Genomic DNA, 20,634 nt, shown 5'->3' on the forward strand with positions numbered 1-20,634 from the left:
TTTTTATTGAATTTATTTGATGTGTCCAACCTCCCGGGAACATTTGCTGAAGTTAATTAAAAACAGATAGTCCCCACTCTGACAGCTTACAGTGCCACTTACAAACCAATAACATAATCAGCGTGAATGCCAGTCGTCCTAGCTTGGGACTTCCTAAGGAACAGCGATTCTTCCGACATGGGAGTGATTCTATTTTGGTAGATACATGAATTCAAATGCTGGACAAAAACACAGCTGGCTCTGAACCAACTCCCTGTCCCCATTTAAAAACAAAATACTTAGAGCTGGGTGCCAGGGGCTCACGCCTATGAGGGTTAGCTACTCAGGAGGCTGAGATCTGAGGATCGCAATTTGAAGCTAGCCTGTTCAGGAAAGTCTTTGAGATTCTCTTAACAAAACTACCACAAAAGCTGGAAATGGTAGAGCGCCAGCCTTGAGTAAAAAGAAGCTCAGAGAGGGCACCTAGATCCTGAATTCAAGTCTCCGAGCCAACACACACACACACACACACACACACACACACACACACACACACACACACACACACACACACACACTTACTTTAGAATATGGAGGTTTTACTCAATTTCCTTCTTATCACTTGGGCAAGAAATGAAGACAAACGTTTATGTTTCCTCTATTGTTGTTTTGTTTTGGTCAGTCGTGGGGCTTGAACTCTGGGCCTGGGCACTATATCTCAGTTCTTCTGCTTAAGGCTAGTGCTCTACCACTTGAGCCACAGCACCACTTCTGGCTTTTTCTGCTTATGTGGTGCTGAAGAATCAAACCCAGGGCCACATGTATGAAAGGCAAGCACTCTACTACTAAGCTACCTTCCCAGCCCTCCTCTATTGTTTTATGATCACATTTTCTGAGAAGGAAGGGTAGTCCCAAATAACCACCTAAAACACTTCATGCTTGCTTAAGCCAACTGGTGAGGGTTGTAAGGGAAGATAATAATTTTGGCTCCTTGTCTTCCTTTGCCAGCTGGTGATGGAGTTCTGTGGTGCCGGCTCTGTCACTGACCTGATCAAGAACACAAAAGGCAACACACTGAAAGAAGAGTGGATCGCGTACATCTGCAGGGAGATCTTACGGGTAGGTGTCCATGGGAGAATGGCCTACCTCCCCTTGTCCAATAGCCCAGATGTCCTGGGAGGCATTAGGCCTCATACTCTTATTTCCATGAAGTGAGATCTCCTTAAAGGTTCATTCTTAACAGGGACCATGGCTGTGGTAGGTGGCACGTGGTTCTGCTCTCACAGAGCTAAGAACCTTCTGGATAGCTGGTATGCACGTTTGATGTGGAAGGCTAACATTGGGTGATTTCCTGTAGTAAATGCTTCATGTTTTTAATGATGTTTCCAGCTAAGAATCTGATTTGAAGTCATAAAGATAATGTTATACTTAGGAAATGGGTAGTTACAGTACATATTTTGGTGGGCCATGGGAGGCATCTATTTAAATTATAACTAATACTGTAATCCCTTCCTGCTGCATAACGTGTGTGTAAGTAGATTATATAACTGTAGTCATTTCTGTCCAGATAAGCTAGTTTACCTGATTTTACCTTTCAAAAAAAATTTTGAGACCTAATCACTTAAATCAATCAACATAGCTGTATAAAATGGTGCCTGTTTGCCCAGTTCTGCCCACAGATCTCACACTCCGGCCACATGGTACCACATTTCTGAGCTCAGTACAGGGAAAAGAGGGCAGCTAGGTACATCTAGTTCATTCAGACTAGTTTAATTTTCTCTTGATACAAATATGGAAGCTATTATGTGTCCTCTGAGCGTTCTTCTTTCATCAGCCTGACAATCATCATTTATTTATAGCTTCTGCCATCTTAAGGAAACAAAAGTTAAAGTTGATTTTTACTCTATGTCCAAGATTGGCTTTTAGAGACCAGCTATATAGTCCATGCGATGGATGGATGGATGGATGGATGGATTTTAAGGAGACAGAAAGAAGATATAAAAAGAAGTCTTAATCTTCAAATGTGAACAAGATGAAACAAGACAGAAACAGAAAATGAAGTTTTTATGTGAAAGCATTGACAATAGCATACAAATTAAACATTTAGAAATATACAACATGTGACTGACTGCTCTCTAGCAACTATAAAACATTACTGAGTGATAAAGAGACCTTAGTAAATGGCTGTAGATGATATTTGGCATGTTAGAATACTCACTCCTAGACAGTGTTATTTCTCTTCAGTTTTGTTTATATTTTTAAATGTTAATCAAACTCTTTGCTAGGTATATTTGGGCTCAGACAAAAGAAAATTTTTAGGAATTATATTGGAAGGCCCAGAGCAGCCAAAAAATGCTAAGGACAAATTTAAAAGAAAAGAAGAAGAAAGAAATGGGGCTGGGAAGGTAGCTCAGTGGTAGAGTGCTTGCCTTGCATGCATGAGGCCTTGGGTTCGATTCCTCAGCACCACATAAGCAGAAAAAAGCCGGAAGTGGTGCACTGTGGTTCAAGGGTAGAGTGCTAGCCTTAAGCAGAAGAGCTGAGGGACAATGACCAGGCCCAGAGTTCAGGCCTCAGGACCAACCAAAAAGAAAAAAGAAAGAAATGTTAAGGAAAAAGAACAAAGATGGAAAGTTCCTATTCCCAGTTATAAGATTTCAAGTAATTAAAACAGAACATCTTGGAGCCGAATCAAGAGTCTCAGAATCAAGAGACCTTCATCAAATGGACAACTGACATACTGCAAAGCCAATCATGTTGTGGATGGGAAAATGGTGCTCTTGTCCATACATTGGTCCTGGCCACTGATCTATCCATATGAGAATGTGACATTAATCCCTGCTCTTTTACCACATTAAAATTGTATTCCAATAAATATGAATGTCAAAGTCATGAAAACTAAAGTTCATATGAGAATAATACCTCTATAACTTGAGATAGGCAAAAAAAATTGTTTAACCAAACATAGAACTGATCTGTCAAATCTTAATGCATCACTAACTCACGAAATATCAACGTAGTTTAACACAGAACCTAACATTTTAGGAAAAAAGCATAAAGGACTACTTAGTTATTGGGACCAACTAATGGCTTCTTGTCCAGGAATACCTGCATATTTCACTTTCTGTTCATCACTTCCATATGGTTTAGTTTAGCCTCTGTGAGCATGACAAAGATGTGGGCATAATTCTGAAAGCCTCTCTGGGGGAGTTGAATTATGGGAGACCATTAAACCCTCAAAATAGTACGATTGAGTCTTGGCTTATGTTTCTATTAACTCCCATCTCTCCACTGCAGGGCCTGAGTCACCTGCACCAGCACAAAGTGATTCATCGAGATATTAAAGGGCAAAATGTTTTGCTGACCGAAAATGCAGAAGTAAAACTAGGTAAGAACAGAGGCCAGCGAGCCTATTCATAGCATTATTTGTCACTCTTTTTTCAAAATCGATGTAAATTAACATGTAAAAATGATCAATAAATTAATGTAAATTTGTGGATCTGGAGGGCATTTCTCTTTTTTTTTTTTGGTTGGTGTTGGGGCTTGAACTTGTCCCGACCCGCAGGACTTCAACCAGGGCAGTGAACCTAAGCGAGAAGGAATGAAGGGACAAGAGACACGAAGAAGGACAGCAAGACAAGGATTCTGATCAAGCTGCCAATTTTTATTTTTCACACAAGGGTATTTATATGCTTGGACTTAGGGCGTGGTGCAAAGGTGGTCGTTAAGTAGATTTAGGGCGGGGTGAAAAGGTGGTCTTTAGTAGCTGCAGGGTGTTTGTTTACTTTAAGGCGTGGTGAAAAGGTGGGATTCTGTAAACTCAGGCTCAGGTTGTTCCAGTGATATAGTTAAGCCTATCAAGTTTGAGAGACTTAACTTTTGGCTCCCAACATCTCCCCCTTTCTTGTTTAGAAAATTGACCATCAATTGTTGGCTGCTCTTTTTAAGGGGGTGACAGAGGCTCTGTTCCTCTAAGGGCCCAGGGTTTTTCTCCGCTCCGAGCGAGCGTCCTCACTCGGGGAGGGGAATTTTTACAGACCTTGGCATGTTTTTTGAGGAGACGGCTTGTGGGTATGCATGCCAACCGTCATGCACCAGAGCTTGCCACTCAGGCGTCTTGGGTTTTGGGATCTCGCGGATCCATCCCCCTGCAGTCTTACCTGCACCCTTGATTAGAGCATTTTTTCTTCCTCCCATAGGTGCATCCTCCCCCAAGCAGAGGGGCCTATAGGAGGAGGGGCGAACCTATCCCTTATGGCAAGGGTGCAATAGGTCTTGCCCGTTGAATGGTCAGGAGTTATGAATAAGGAGAAGGGTTTTCTAAACAAGAAAAAAAAGGAGGGCTGTTTCCCACTGGAACAAGCTCATGGCAAAACATTAATTAAAAGCCTGGGGTCAATCCTAGATCTCAATGCTGCGGTCTGCCATATCAAGGCGATGGTGATGAACCTGTATGGGCTTAGAAACCAAAGATTAATTTGTTATTTAATAAATTCAAACAGGACGGTCCATGTCTGGAGTTCTAGCTGCATTTGCAAGAGAAAAGGCATCATCCTCGGGGGAAAGGCTTCCCCTGGGTTGTAGTAAGCCATTCACCTGTTTTATCAAGCGTTCAGGCAGCCACCTTGGGGCCGCTTGTTCTTGATCTAAAATACAGGCTGAACCTCGCCCCCAGATAAGAACAGGATCTGGGCCCTTCCATTTGCCTGTAAGGGGGTCTCGCCACATGACAGGCGGGCGGGCAGAACTGGAAGATGGGTGCCAATGCCTGTCAGCTGCCGAGTGGCCTTCATTGTCCAGAGTTAGAAAATTAAGGGCGAACAATGTGTGACTAAGGCGATCCCTAGGAGTGGAAAATGAAAAGGCAGAGGCTTTGAGGCGAGTAAGCCAGGTTTTTAGGGTGTGGTGGGCTCGTTCTATAATGCCCTGACCTTGGGGGTTATAGGGAATCCCAGTAGTATGACAAATCTGGAAAATAGCACAAAACTGTTTAAACTTGGCACTGGTATAGGCTGGGCCATTGTCTGTCTTTATGTGGGCTGGTTTTCCCATTACAGAAAAGGCTAGAACAAGGTGAGAGAGAACATCTTTGGCAGTTTCTCCTGAGTGTGGTGAAGCAAAAACAAACCCGCTAAATGTGTCTATGGAGACATGTATATATCTTGTTTTTCCAAATTCAGGAAAATGGGTAACATCCATTTGCCAGATTTGATTGGGTAGCAGTCCACGGGGGTTAACACCCAGATGTTGTACAGGAAGGGAGACAACACAGGCAGGGCATGCCTTTACTATCTCCCGTGCTTGCTGTCTAGTAATTTTATAAAGCAACCGAAGGCTCTGGGAGTTTGGGAGGGGACAAACCCTACCACCCCTGGGCTTGTCTTGGGGATGGTCGGGGCCAGGGGCTGGCCCCGAGGGAAGTTTCCCGAAAAAACGAGAGAAAATGGGCTGTCCAAGGGCATTTGTTTTGGATCTACATTCGTTGGCCCAATGACGGCTCTTACCACATTTGGGACAAAAAAGTGGCAGGGAGTGGTCTACCTAAAGCTTGGGAGGGCATTGCCCCTTAAGGGACATTCACAAAGTGACCAGGTTGTTTACAATTAAAGCAAGTATGTGAGCTGGGGACTGAACCTTGAAATGCCTTAGTAAAGGCAGCACCTATGGTGAGTCCCATGGCATGGGTGGTTCCTACTCCAGCACAAAGCCTGACGAACTCAGAGAGGTCATCCTTGTTTTTATGTGGTCGGAGGACATCTTGACATGCAGGGTTAGCATTTTCAAAGGCAAGATGTTTAACAAAGGCACTTTCACTTTCACTTGGCCCAAGAAGCCTTTCTGCAGCCAAGTTAAGCCGCGAGACAAAGTCACTGTAGGGTTCCTCTGGCCCCTGTCTAACCTTTGCCAGGGAAGTAGTAGCCGATCCCTTTTGAGGGAGACGCTTCCAAGCATAAAGGCCAGCGTTTTGAATTTGTGCCAAAAGTCCAGTAGGAAAGCGTGCCTGTTTAGCATTGGTATCAAAGGGCGCATTACCCAAAAGTTTAGTATAGGTCCAGGTTTTTGAAGATGTTTTAGCCAAATTTTTTTGCGCGGTCTCTCTACATTGTTCCTTAAAGTCCGCATTCCATAAAACAAAATCACCCCCACTAAGGGTGGCACGGGCCAGGAACTTCCAATCATTAGGGGTGAGCCAGCGCGCACTTTGGTTTTCTAACAAGGCTAACGTATAAGGGGCAGTCGGGCCATATTGGGCACATGCATTTTTAAGCTTTTCAACAAACCGGAGGCTAAGCCTCTTATACTCTTGTTGGCCTTTTCCCTGGGTGGGTTGTTCCTCTTCATCCCCAGTATCCTGCTCTTCATCCTCCTTTTCCTCCTCTTCTGATTCGTCCTCCTCACCCTCTGAGGTCCTATCTGTCTGTCTCCGAGTTACTGGAAAGGCGAGAACTGATTGATGGCCTGATCTAACCTTAATTTTATCAGGCGTTTTTGGCGTATCGGCCAAGGCCAGTATGCGGAGTTCATAATCAAGGGACCGCAGTTCTTTTAAAAGTTGAAGGTGTTCTCGCCTATGTTGAAGAGTCTCGCGTAAAGGTGCCAGGTTAGGTAAAAGGGGGGGAGAAAAAACATCTGGAGGGGCAGTGGGTCCTTGAAAGGCCGGGTTACAAAAGGGAGGGGGCGCATAGGAGGAATGCGGAATATTTGAGGTAGAGGGTTTAGTCTGAGGTAGGGGGTGACTGAATACGGGGGGCCAATCAGGCTGACGATATTGGGCCGCCTCCTCTTCCAGGGTGGCCTCCTCCTCGGGATTTAAATTATTCTGAGGGGAATGGGCTGCCTGGGGTACAGGATAATAATGTTCATCTACCTTTTGAGAAGGAGTTTCAAGATCTAATACAACCGATGGGCAAGCTGCGGGGGGCCGAGAGGTATTTTGGAGAACCTCCTCTCCCGTTTTTACAAGTTTTAAAATTCCACTATCAAACAGAGAACATTTTAAAATGTCATTAATCAAATTCCAATAGGAAAAGGCCGTAGCAGGAACCTTTTCTGAACCAAAGGTTTCATAATAATCTTTTAAACAATCTCCTACTCTTTGCCAGCTTTTTGCATCTATGATTCCTTCAAAGGAGAACCAAGGACACAAGTCCTCTATGAATGAGAAAAATAATTCTAAATCCTTTTTCTTAACCCGCGTTCCTCGTGTCTTGAAGGCCTCCCTGAGGTCTGACAGAAATAGATCATGTGACGATATTGCTTGTCCCATAGTGGGTCACTCACCATGCGCCATCCCCACTCTCCTCCTGGATCTGTCTCTCGGCGGGGTCTGTCGAGGCGATCTCTCGATCTCGGACTGTACTTGGCCAAGTTTTCCCGGAGGACGGCGTTCCTTCCTCAGTCAGAGGCTCGTGCCCCACGTTGGGCGCCAGTTGTCCCGACCCGCAGGACTTCAACCAGGGCAGTGAACCTAAGCGAGAAGGAATGAAGGGACAAGAGACACGAAGAATGACAGCAAGACAAGGATTCTGATCAAGCTGCCAATTTTTATTTTTCACACAAGGGTATTTATATGCTTGGACTTAGGGCGTGGTGCAAAGGTGGTCGTTAAGTAGATTTAGGGCAGGGTGAAAAGGTGGTCTTTAGTAGCTGCAGGGTGTTTGTTTACTTTAAGGCGTGGTGAAAAGGTGGGATTCTGTAAACTCAGGCTCAGGTTGTTCCAGTGATATAGTTAAGCCTATCAAGTTTGAGAGACTTAACTTTTGGCTCCCAACAGAACTCTGGGCCTGGGCGCTGTCCTTCAGCTCTTCAGCTCAAGGCTAGTACTCTACCACTTGAGCCTACAGCACCACTGCTGGTTTTCTGGTGGTTTTTATTAGAGATAAGAGTTTCACAGACTTTCCTGCCTGGGCTGGCTTTGAACCTTGATCCTCAGATCTTAGCCTCCTGAGTAGCTAGGATTACAGGCGTGAGCCACTGGTACCTGGCTTTGGAGGACATTTCTCTTTAAAAAATAGAAAGGAAAATGTTTTCCTTGCTTCTTAATTTTTTTTTCTAAAAGCAGTGAATTGGAGAGTGAATGTATATTGATGTGATCCAACCAAACACAGTGCCTTAAGCAATGTATAGAAATGATCAGTATTTTGTAAAAATTTAAGTTAACATAGGGCACTGGTGGCTCACGCCTGTAATCCTAGCTACTAAGGAGACTGAGATCTGAGGATCACAGTTTAAAGACAGCTTGGGCAGGAAAGTCCATGAGACTCTTATCTCTAATTGAATTCAAAAACAATCCAGAAGTGAAGCAGTGGTTCAAGTGGTAAAGCACTAGCCCTGAGCAAAATATCCTCAGAGATTGAGCTCAAGCTCCAGGACTGGCACAAACATACAAAAAAAAAAAAGTAAAGGTAAGCAACAGTCCTTGAAATCATCTCTTACATCCCTAGTTAGGTGTATCGAGACTCATCAATCCCTTCCATATTCCCAGTTTGTTATTTACATTGATTTTATTTTTACCTTGGGAACCTGTACAAAACAGATGTGGAATAATCAAATACTGATTTACCCCTCTTCTGTCTGCCAAAGTTACAGTTGGGAAATCCCCTTTGAGGGCATGTCCACTGCAGGTGGGTGCGGTCCAGATGAGGATACGCAATTGATTTGTTATCTAGAAAAGGCTCACTGTTCACATGATGATTTATTTCCTAAGAGATTTAAACGTGTCTTTTCCCTTTACTAATACACGTCGTTTCTGGGGGGGTTGTTTGTTTGTTTGCATAGCATGTGGCACCAAACCTTCATCTCATGACTGTTCCCTTAAAAGTAGACACTTATCTCTTATCTCCACCAAAAGTAGACACTAGGGATAGGCTAAGTGTATGTGCAGAGTGGAGGAGCCATCTTAAAAATAGCCACTCACCACTGCTACATGCTAGGAGTCTGCCCAAGGTCCTGTTACCACCACTTAGAGATCGCACATGTGAGCGTATGGATACAGTCCTCTTCTAGTACCCTCAGACTATCCATCTGAGGACAGAGGTCAGTGACCTGGCCCTAGGGAGCAAGGGAACAAAGGAGTAAGTGGCAAAAATAGGACCTAAGCTTTGGCAGTCCAACTCCAGCCCTAAGCTCTTTATTACTACCTTTTTCTTTTTCTTTTTTTTCTTTTTTTGTCAGTCATGGGGCTTGAACGCTGGGCCTGGTGTTGTCTCTGAGCTCTTTTGCTCAAGACTAGAGCTCTACCACTTCCAGCCACAACACCACTTCTGGGTTTTCTGGTGGTTAATTGCAGATAAGAGTCTCAGGGATTTTCCTTCCTGGGCTGGTTTTGAACTACAATCTTTAGATCTCAGCCTCCTGAGTAGCTAAGCTTACAGGTGTGAGGCACCAGCACCTGGCCTCTTACTAGCCTTTGTAGCAACCAAACTTGCTTTTTATTGTACACCTATTTTGGTCCCTATGGAGTCTTGGTATAACCAAATACAATACTTTTCTCATTGGTATACTTCATCCATTTATGCATATAGTTTAAAAATATACATTCACAGTTCTGGGGGGGGGGCGGGGAAGGCAAAAGCTAAACAAATGCAATCCACAGATGACAATCTGAATGAGATGTAGTAAACACATTCAGAGCAAGATTATTCTTCACTAACGAAGGCAGAAATTCTGACACGCAGCAGCACATGGAGAACTTGGAGAACACTGTGTAAGCGAGTGAAGACAATCGCTGCATGAGTAGTCAGAAAAGGAGAAGAATGGCAGGGGTTGGTGGTCAGACCTGAGATGCAGAATGTCATTTGGGGATAGATAGTGGCCATGGTATTTAATGCCACAGCAATGCACATTGAAAAACTGGTTATAATGGTAAGATATGTATGTATCATAAATAAATATCATTAATACATAACAATGTATTATACATTAATATAAAGTTGAGAGAGACCAATAGATAGATGCATACATACATAATGTGTGTGTGTGTGTGTGTGTATGTGTGTGTGTGTGTGTTCAAGTCCATGCTCTGGTACTGGGACTTGACCTCAATTCTTTGAACTCTATCTTGGTTTGTTGTTATTGTTGTTGTTGTTGTTTGTTTGTTTTGCCTGAGACTGGTATTCAACTACTTGAGACACACCTTTTCCACTTCTTGTTCTTTGTTGATTGTTTGGAGATAAGGTTTGAATACCCTTGATGGCTTTGAAACTTGATCCTCAAGAGTTCAGCCTCTTGAGTATATAGGATTACAGGCAGGAGCCACCCACCTCTAACAAGTACAAGATAGATAGACAGACCAGACAGACCAACAGACCAACAGACCAACAGACAGACAGACAGACAGACAGACAGACAGACAGACAGACAGATAGATAGATAATTCCTATATATTGTACTGTGTTAAAAAATTCATTTTTATCATCACCGACTTCATTCCATTTTTTTTTCTTCCTAGTGGACTTTGGCGTGAGTGCGCAGCTGGACCGCACAGTGGGCAGGAGGAACACCTTCATCGGGACCCCGTACTGGATGGCACCAGAGGTCATTGCCTGTGATGAGAACCCAGATGCCACGTATGATTTCAAAGTACGGCACCCTCGTTGTGTTGTTAGAGTAGGCCTAACATTACCTCCTGGGTCTTGGCAATGGGTATTTCTCACATGTTTTTGGTTTTGTGATTTACGGGACCCAAAAGGGAGAACTGAAGAAAGTATTTGAAGTTAAAGTTGTAATACAGTTCAAAGTGGAAATCATCTTAATGAATTTACCCATCGGATTGATCATTTACAAAAAAAGATGTGTAAATCATTTTCTCTATTCTTTTGAATTTGCCCTTGCTTCTTAGTCATAAAACGGAAGTCAGATTTTAGATTTTTGGTAAAGTATATATTTTTTCTTTTGATTTATTTTGGTGGTCATGAGAATTGAACTCATGACCTTGCTAGGCAGATGATCTACCATTTGATTCATACCTCCCAATCATATGTGTGTGTACGTGTATCCATTGTTTTCCTTATTCATCTACTTCTTTAGTTGATTTATTTTTTAGTTGATATATTAAAAACACAGAAATGGTGTTAACAGGGTATCATGTAATGTTTTGAGACATGTGAACATTGCATAATGCTTAAATCAGGTTAAAAAATAATTGTTTCTTCACATATTTTGATTTTGTGTGTGTGTGTGTGTGTGTGTGTGTGTGTGTGTATTGGTCCTAGGGCCTGAAATTAGGGCGTGGCCACTGTCCCAGAGCTTTTTTGCTCGAGGCTAGCATTCTACCACTTGAGCCACAGCTCTACTGTTGAGTTTTTGGCACTTAATTGGAGATAAAAAGTCTCCTGGACTTCCTTGTCTGAGCCAGCTGCAACACACGATCCTCAGATCTCAGCCTTCTTACTTGCTAGGATTACAGGTGTGAGCCATTGACATCTGGCCATTTATCCTTTAAGATGAAAATTCTTTTTAAAAAATGTTATTGTCAAGGTGATATACAGAGGGGTTACAGTTACATGAATCAAGTAATGAGTACATTTCCTTCCTCCCTTATTCTCTTCCAGTTTTTCCCTTCCCGACTTCCCTCCCCACCAAGTTGCATAGTTCATTTTCCAAAATAGTGTCTAGTGGGTATCATTGCTGCATTGACTCACCCTTTCTCCCACTGTTTCTGTGCTTCCCCTTTCCCTTCCCCTCCCCAAATCAGATAAACTTATATACAAGACAAAGGGTATAGAAATCAAAAACAGGGACAGAAAGGAATAAACTAGAGGAGGAAGAGGAGCAGGGGGAAGAGAGAGGTGGAGAGGGTGAGGGAGGGAAGGAAAAGGGAACCACAAACCTTATCATAGAAAACCTCTTCCACAGCCGGGCGCTGGTGGCTCACGCCTGTAATCCTAGCTACTCAGGAGGCTGAGATCTGAGGATCACGGTTCAAAGCCAGCCCGGGCAGGAAACTCCATGAGACTCTTATCTCCAATAAACCACTAGAAAACTGGAAGTAATGCTGTGGCTCAAGCAGTAGAGTGTTCGCCTTGAGCTGAAGAGCTGAGAGATAGCACCCAAGCCCAAAGTTCAAGCCCCATGACTGACTGCCCCCCCCAAAAAAACTCTTCCATTTCTTGGAGTTCATTTTGATAAGCATCATTTTATATGATCTTATGCACATAGCTATTGAGCCCTTTCATTCCTGTCCTAAAAATATCCTCCTTCATCCTCACTGTGTGACTGTTTAGATTGCTGTTTAACTAATCATGTCCAGGAGTAATTATTTGCCTTTTCCTATCCATTGGGTTTACTTGTAGATTTATAGGAATATGTCACCTTACCTTATACAGAATTTCTTGTTCCTATCTAACTAAACTTAGTATACATTGATCAACTTTTACCCATTCCTTCATCCCCCAAGGTATCCATTCTGCTAGCTTCTTAAGTTAAAAGAAACCAAGATATGCATTTGTTGTCTTGGGTTCTCTTCCTCTGATGGAGAATAATCTGACTTTCAGTGTTTTATCTGCTCTCAGTATAATGATGTGGGGCTACTTTTCTGAGAGAGTCTTAAATAGGAAGCATGGCATGACATTTCATTATTTTGTATTGCACACTGGAAATCTGTTAGTAAATTCTAAGCAGGATTCAATAGACTTCATCAATAGCACCTCCTCTTTTTCTCCCCCTAGCCAATAATCAAACATACCCAGGAGTGATAACAGCTACAATGACATTACTTTTTCATTAATGCAGCTAAGAAACCAGATTGGAGACATGAGAGCTAGGTAGAACTATGCAGTAGGTAGAGAGACACTCAGAACTTGATACTTCCTGCACTTGGTTTCAGAGGTACAAACTTTCCCCCCAAATGACCAGTGATCATTTCTAAATACCCCCATTTTATAGAGGACAAGATCTCCTCAGAGCTGGAACTTTCTATTAAGATCTCTTCCCAGTAGATTACCTGGCCTTTCAATGGGCTTCTCGATAAGTCAGCAGTTTGCAGAACTGCTCTTTAAGATACGTAGTTCTTCACATTTGGGGTTATTACTGAACTCAGGTCTCAAACAGGCAAACCTCACAGTGATGGTGGCACGCAGTGTCTCAGGGCATTGACAAAATTATTTTGCCTCTTTGGAGAAAGGCGAAGTTGAAGGTCTGAAAACATTACAATCTCCTGGCAATTTCCTCCTTGCCTTCAAAGTTAGTCCATGACAACAATCTGTCTGAAAACAGCTGCCAAGTTAAAAATTAATCTCCTGCCAAAATAAATGTCATTTATTGAAACTGCTAATGACCAGCACATTTGCATAATTCCATTTGCAAATCCCTTCAGAGGAGCCTCTATGAAATATGTATCCCAGGCTAGATACGTGTCCTGTAGCTGACAACAAGCAATTCTTCACACTGGAGCTCTGTCTAAGCAGCCCTGACTCAGTTTCATGTTGGCACAGATACATTAAAATCAGTTCATAACATTCTGTGAAGAATAAGAGTGTTTTAGACTTCCATTACCAGCTAAATCCTTGAAGGGTTATTTATACATTATACACTATATACATTTTGTGTAAGACACTGCTTCTGTGGCATAGGGTAAATCCTAGGACTGACTGAATCTCAGGAGAAGAATTAGAACAGGTCTCCTCCTGGCCCAGCCAAAGCTTGAAATACACTGATACCTCGTTTCTCTTTCTTTACTCATAGATAAGTAATAGAATTAGAAATCAGTGTAAAATTTGTAACACCAACGGGTAAATCTAGATGTGGACAAAGCCTGTATGTGAGTGACCACAGGGTGTGCTGCACTAATGGTGTAACTTCAGAGATTCTGGAAGCTTCCATTGATCTTAAGTATATCCTAAGACATTAAAGAAAATAAAGTTCCATCTCTGTGTCTTCAAAAGCATCCTGATGGAGCTGGACGCTGGGAGCTCATGCCCGTAATCCTAGTTACTCAGGACACAGAGATCTGAGGATCTCAACTCAAAGCCAACAGGAGCAGATAAACCTTTGAGACTCTTTTATCTCCAGTTAACCACTAAAAAGCTGGAAATGTGGGGGGGGGGGGGGGCCCTAGCTCAAGTAGTAGAATCCTGGGCATGAGTGAAAAAGTTGAATATGTGTTCAAGTCCCAGTACTAGCACACACACACACACACACACACACACACACAGAATCCTGATGGAATAAAATAAGTTGAGCTGTATCAGTCAGGTTTTAGTGAGAAGTAGTTTATCAGGAGTTTAGGTTCTCAAGAAGAAGATAAAGCCATGGCAGGAAATGAGTTTCACTGGTCTCCTACCATTGATAAAAGGAGAAACATGACCAGGCAGAAAGGAAGGTCTGGGTGAGTCTTTGAAGGTTTATTTCAGCCACTTCCCATTTTACTATGGGCCAGAGAAGACACTGATCTTTAAATACTAATCTTCCTGTGTTTTCCTTGGCATTGTATCTTTTTTTTTTTTTTTTTTTTTCTGCTCAGTGTTCTTAGAAATGTAGTCTGCCACCAGGGGACAGCTTAACAATAAGTTGAATTTGAGAAAAGTTTATTCATTCACCCAGTATGTATTATTAAATACCCAGTGTGGATAAGAGGAATTAGCCTAGCTCTGTATAAGCAATGTCCAAGTTGAGAGTTCATTTGAAGAGCCCACAAAGCTCCAGGCTTTGGTCCTGTATGTGTGATAGCCCATTTGACCCAGTGAGGTCCCTCAACCTCAGCAGCTAATGTTAACAGCTAAGCCAGATACCATGCTTTTTTTGGGGGGGGTGGGGGGAAGTAGGGGAAAGGAAGATTCAAAGATCACTGGATTTTCTTCAACTCTTTACCGGTGAAGGCTCTTGCTTTAAAACAAAGACAAAATGTAACACAGGAGAATATCATTTCCTTTGGTTCAGTGATTTATTATTTATTGATTGATGATCACTGATTGAAACGTTGCTATTTGATGTTGATGTCTTTGAAAGCCTCTGTCAGCTTTTTGGTAAGGTAACTAAAAGTCAGTGTCCTAGGGGCAGTGTAGGAAATTAACAAGTGTGAAAAGCTAATGCTTTTCCCTGCAGCGTGGGTCTGTGTCCTGCTGGCACTGGAAGGAACTAGCTAAAATCAGGCCCTTCCTAAGGAGGAAGAGGCCAGCTCCAGTCTGCCTGGTGTGTCGCCTTTCCCTGCGGGCCCTTCCTTTACTGTTTTCAGAAATTCCGTCAAAACATTTCAAGTGAGAGGAAAGATTTCATTTCCCTGATAAGTATGCTTTCCTGTTTAATAATAAGCATTCAAGCGATCTGAAATTAATAGAACTGATCACCATTCTTAGGCTATTTAAACCATTATTTTTAACACTTCCCTTGAGTGCATTTCAGTTGGATGAAATCTGACAGGCCCTATATATTTGCTGCCTTAACAGACTCACCAACTAAAGAAAGTTCTCTGTGGCCAAAAGGTCCATTTGTAAGAGTAGATTTGATGAAAGACAAGAAGAGCATCCATCCAGTAGACTATTACACAGCTACGAAAACAATGAGAGAGTGCAGGTCCTGGATTTAAACAAATCCCAAATACAACCCAAGTGTTAAGGACCAAAACAATCTATAGCATTGTCCTCGGTCGTACTATGCACGTTCTCGTGAGCATACACACACACACACACACACACACAATAGATAAAGACCAAGCGTGTTTATCTGAGTTGGACAGCTGATCCTGTGGATGTTGAACTTAGCATTCATATTTCCTAATCTCTCTGTCCTGTCTCAGTGGCTTTTGCCAGCCAGCGGGCCCTGCTCCTGTGTTAAACCTGCCCAGCTTGAGAAGCTGGAGTGGCTCAGCTTCTCCCTCCGCTGCCAGCTTCCTGCCTCCAGGCCTGATCAGTGCTGAGCTTGTGTGTCATCCGCCTGCCCTCTGCTCTGGGATTTGTCACCAGGGGCTGGGGGCCGTGTGTAGGCAGAGGAGGCTCCTGAAGGCTGGGGAAGATAATGGGTTCTGTGAACTCTCCTCTGTCACCGGGTTAATTCAGGCAAGATGCAAGTAGCTCCTTTGAGTAAGAGGCTCAGCATGGGACAAAGTGGGAAAGTCCCCTCAGAGCCAGGTGCCCCCCGCCAAAACAATAGTCAAACTATGGAATGGGGTGTTGATGCTTGCAAACAATTCTGGCCTTTGTGTATTTTTTTTTTGGGGGGGGGGGGGTCCGGTCATGGGGCCTGAACTCTGGGCCTGGGCACCGTCCCTCAGCTCTTCAGCTCAAGGCTAGCGCTCTACCACTTGAGCCACAGCACCACTTCCGGCTTTTTTCTTTTTTCTTTTGTGGTGCTGAGGAATCGAACCCAGGGCCTCAGGCATGCAAGGCAAGCGCTCTACCACTGAGCCACCTTCCCAGCCCCCTGGCCTTTGTCTATTGAGATCTAAACTGAATCCTTCCTATTTGCTCAAAAGACAGATGATGCCTACACTATATGTCACCATGAGACATGTTGGTACATGGGCAGTCAGGGAGCCTAGCCCCATGGCTCCATGAATATGGGGCACCCAGCACTCCCTGCAGGCCAGTCCTAGCAGAAAGGGTTTCCCCCTGGCCAGGGAACAAATGTATAAGAACAGGAGTGTTTCTTCAGTTTGTTTGATGTGTGAGATGGGGCTTGGCTAGCTCCATCAGCTCAGAGCTGGTGACTCTGAGCTCACCTTACCTGCTTGTATATAATATAGTAGCAAAATGCAGTAAAGTTTTCTCAAATCATACCAGATTAGTTTGAAATGTAGACTCTGCCTCCTATTTTTAACCTTCCTAAACCCCTGTCAAATGTGAATGAATTGTCTAGCACAAGGTTAGAATAGAGTGAGCAAACATACATATTTTCTAGAGTCAATCACAAATCGTATATGGTATTTGTGTTTCATAGGAAAGCTCTGCTATAGGGGGCCATTTCTGACCTTTACAAAAACAAACAAAAAACCCTAAGCAGAGTGCATGGAGGCTTTACACCTGTAATCCTAGCTACTGGGAGCCGGGGGACTGCAGTTCGAAGCCAGCCTAGGCAGGAAAGTCTGTAAGACCCTTCTCTCCAGTTAACCACCAAAAATCCAGAAGTGAGGTGAATCTTTGGCTCAAGGAGTAGAGCACTAGCCTTGATCATAAAAGCTCAGGTATAGCACAGGCCCTGAATTCAAGCCCAAGGACCAACACAAAAAACAAAAACAAAACAACAACAATAACAAAACAAACCCCACACAACCCAAACACTTACATGCGCTGCCTCTTGAAGCTGTTCCTCTTCTTGAATTATCTTTGTTCTGGTAAGCCAGAATCTGCTTCTCTTCTCTGTAATCTTCAACCACTAGATTCAGATGCTGGCCATAGGAACCCCATACATCTATTTTTGCCAACTGGAATAGCTCAAAAAGAACCAACTCAGTACAGCCAAATTCCCCAGTGAAGGCTGTTGTCAGGCCTGGGAAACTGGGCAGAACCCACTCTGCCAGATATGCCCATGATTAAGTCCTGGTTGGCTTGCTCTCCTAGCCTGACAGTCCACCCTCCTTCCCCGGCCCCCATACACACTTCTTCTTGTCCATCTCACTTGTGGTCACTAGGGGGCGACAGAGGACACTCCAAGGCTGGGAGACAAAGGAAGAGAAGTCATTTCCTGTCTGTTTCCCCTCAGCTTCCTCTTTCTGCTTGCTTTCTACCACTGAGCTCTAGAGCTGGCCTACCTCACCCTACCTGACCCAGGTGTGCTGGCCAGATGCCAGGCATAAAGTCCCCAGAGGTCTGCCCGCCCCCTTATTTGTTAACTATCTGCTATATGTACCATACTGTGTAAGGTCCAGTGTGGTTTATATTATTTTATGAAATTCTGTCCAACCCTATGTCATCAGCATTGTGTTCACTGGCAGCTGAAAGAATGGGCTGTTGGTGGCATGGCCCCTGCTCACGAGGCCCATTGTGTGAGAGCTAACAGGTAAACCTTAGGGGAGCCAGTGGCAGCACACGGTTTGTCTGCCCAGTAGTGGCCTCGGGGGTTTTCCCCATGCTTCCTCTCTCCTCATGTGGCTGATTTGGCCATCTAATTGTGTGTTTCTTCACTACGCTGGGCAGCCCATGCCAGAAGGACTTCTTTCATGTTTCTGTTCAAGTCGCTATGTGCCAGCCATCCCCAGCCAGAAGCTTTGCCCCAGCTCCTTGAATTTCTCTTTGTTTTGCTTGCAGTGCACACAAGGTCTGGCCTTATTAATCATGCCACAGGCCAGGTTACACAGCCCGTTTGGGATAGTGAATTAGCCAGCTGTAGCCCAGGTGAGTCCTATTATGTCCATGAAGAAACTCACCTCTCCCTGGTATGCTCCTGTCATAATCCTTTGCCTCCCTTTCTCCACTCCTGTGATCAGAGGCATTTTCCTGCCTAATGAAGTTCTGATCCATCTTCAGGCCTCACGAATGTATCCAAAGGCTGAAATAAGCTCATCAAGGCCGTTCCTAGGTGTCCTGCATGCCCAGCCTACACACAGTTTTGGATGTACGTGGGCACATGTGTGTACCCGTGTGCATGTATATGTTGCTGTATACAGATGAGAATATGGGCATGTCTCCATGTGTGTTGGAGGCACAGGATACAAGAGACACAAGGCATAATGAATTAGTGATGAGTAAAATACAGCATGGCAGACATAGATCAGTTGTGAGAGGACCTGGTGTGGCATAGGAGTTGGGGGGGGGGCACTGGCAGGGCTGGGGGGAAGCTGTTGTGACCCTGAGAACTCAGGATTGGAGCACTGTAGCCCGGATGTCAGCCTGCAAACCCCTGGGGCAGAGCTGCAGGCGGAGGGAAAACCTGCACAAAGAGCATGTGCCAGGCTCTTCCCCACATTTTCTTCACGGCCCAGCCTGGAGTCCTTCTCATCCCACGGCCAACATTTCCTTTCAAGTAGGCAGACTGTGGAGCCAGCTTAAAGCTTCCAGAGCCTTTAAAGGCTATTTCAATTTGCCTCTGCTGTGACAGTCAGAAGCACAGCGCTGGCTTGTGGCACCTGCATGCTTCTACTTCTTTCTCTACTACCAAGAAACTCCATTAACAGGGACGCTGGGGGAAAGGCTGGCAGAGCCACAGGGCCTGGTGGTCTTGGGGTGTTGTCATCATTGCAGCCCGTTTCCACAGCTTCCAGCCTAGCGCCACCCACAGCCACTAGAACTGAGCAACTGTAGGTAAACCCCAGGCACCAGGCTCCTCTTTGCTCCTAAGCCAACCTGTGACAGATGGGCAGAGCTGTCCCTGCTCCAGAGCCAACCAGCGACAAGAGGGCGGGGCTGATCATTCTCCTGAGCCAATCTATGGTGGGTGGGCGGGACCTCCCTGCTAGCTCTCCCTCACCCCCGTGCCAGGCTTAACTGCATACCGGGCCACCTACTCCGAAGTAGAATGCACTTAAACAAGAGGCCAGACATCCTAGGTAGCGTGTTCCACAGATCCATCCTTTGCTTAACTTCACAGGCCTGGGCACACCTCCCAGGAGACTTCTAGAAAGGGGCTGAGCTCAGCAGGAATTCCATAGTTTTCTTCCAATTTGTTTGTTTGTTTTACTTGTCGTGGCATTTATTTGCTGGGAATTGTAAGAACCTTAAGTTTAGTCTTTCTAATTGGAGTGAGACTGGAAGTGAGGATTTTGAATAAGGTATAAAATGCATGGGGTATTTCGGATCCATGGCATTTGATATTAGAATGCAGGCCACAGAACCTCATTTCATATTAGGGTTTTTTTGTTATTTGTTTGCTTTTTACCCATCTCATCTTTTGGAGGTTTAATAACCTGGATTTCCTCACCTTTTGAGTTGACCCCTCTCGTGCAAACCAGAGAAGGGGAAGTAGTGGCATGGAAAATTTGATCAGAGTGCAAAAGTCAGTGTGAATATACAAAGGAATAAAGACCTCTGGTTTTTGTAAAAAATGAACTTGCATTATAGAGAAGACTTCTCGTCTGTTCAGAACTACCTTGCTCCCCTATGGGTGTTCCCAGCTTTGTTCCAAGCACTGGAGCCACACTAACCACCATCTCCCGGTCCCTATCCTATTAGCTCAACCATATGAGGTTGATGGTTTTATAACTTAAAACAAGTGCCTATAAGGTCCAGCTGTTCTACTCCTAGGTATTTATTCAAAAGAAATACAAGCATGCACCCAAAGGCTTACACACCAGTGTTCACATCTGCTTTATGTGTAAGTGTCCAAACTGGAGATCATCCAACTGGCTATAAACGAATGCCCAGTCCAACTATGTGGTATGTCCATGCAGTGAAATACTACTAAGCAATTAAAAAGGAGTGAAGTATGATCCAGGCTACAACTAGGAGGAGCCTGGGAAACATTAAATGAAACAAACTGCATATAGAAGGCCTTATATTGTATGATTCCTTTCATGTAAAGTTTTGGAAGGTGCGGACTAGTCCATAGTGACAGATAGTAAACCAGTGGTTGCCTAAGGGACAGGAGAGTGGGGCTGGAGACTGGAAGGCAAGGAGAGTCTGCAAGAAAACAAGAGGGTGTTCTGGGGGTGATAGGCATGTTTACCATCGACTGTGGTGATAGATTTGTGGGTGTATACATGGGTCCTATCTTACCAAATGGTACACTTGACAGACCTGGTGTATAACATTGCTTTTTTTTGGGACGGGGGGGGGGGGGTGTCCGGTC

General features: G+C 44.1%; 1 protein-coding gene across 6 annotated transcripts in view; it reads left to right on the forward strand.

Moving 5' to 3' along the window:
- Tnik (TRAF2 and NCK interacting kinase) overlaps positions 1–20,634 on the forward strand; it is a 394,212-nt gene that overhangs the window by 265,073 nt on the left and 108,505 nt on the right. For all 6 annotated transcript variants that reach the window (XM_042678823.1, XM_042678824.1, XM_042678826.1 and 3 more), the window contains exons 5-7: positions 988–1,098; positions 3,277–3,367; positions 10,430–10,560. In XM_042678823.1, coding sequence (XP_042534757.1) covers positions 988–1,098; positions 3,277–3,367; positions 10,430–10,560 — 333 coding nt within the window. The remainder of the gene's footprint in view (positions 1–987; positions 1,099–3,276; positions 3,368–10,429; positions 10,561–20,634) is intronic.

This window comes from Dipodomys spectabilis, unplaced genomic scaffold (genome assembly GCF_019054845.1).
Source record: "Dipodomys spectabilis isolate Male_0828 unplaced genomic scaffold, ASM1905484v1 ptg000050l, whole genome shotgun sequence".
Classification (NCBI taxonomy): domain Eukaryota; kingdom Metazoa; phylum Chordata; class Mammalia; order Rodentia; family Heteromyidae; genus Dipodomys; species Dipodomys spectabilis.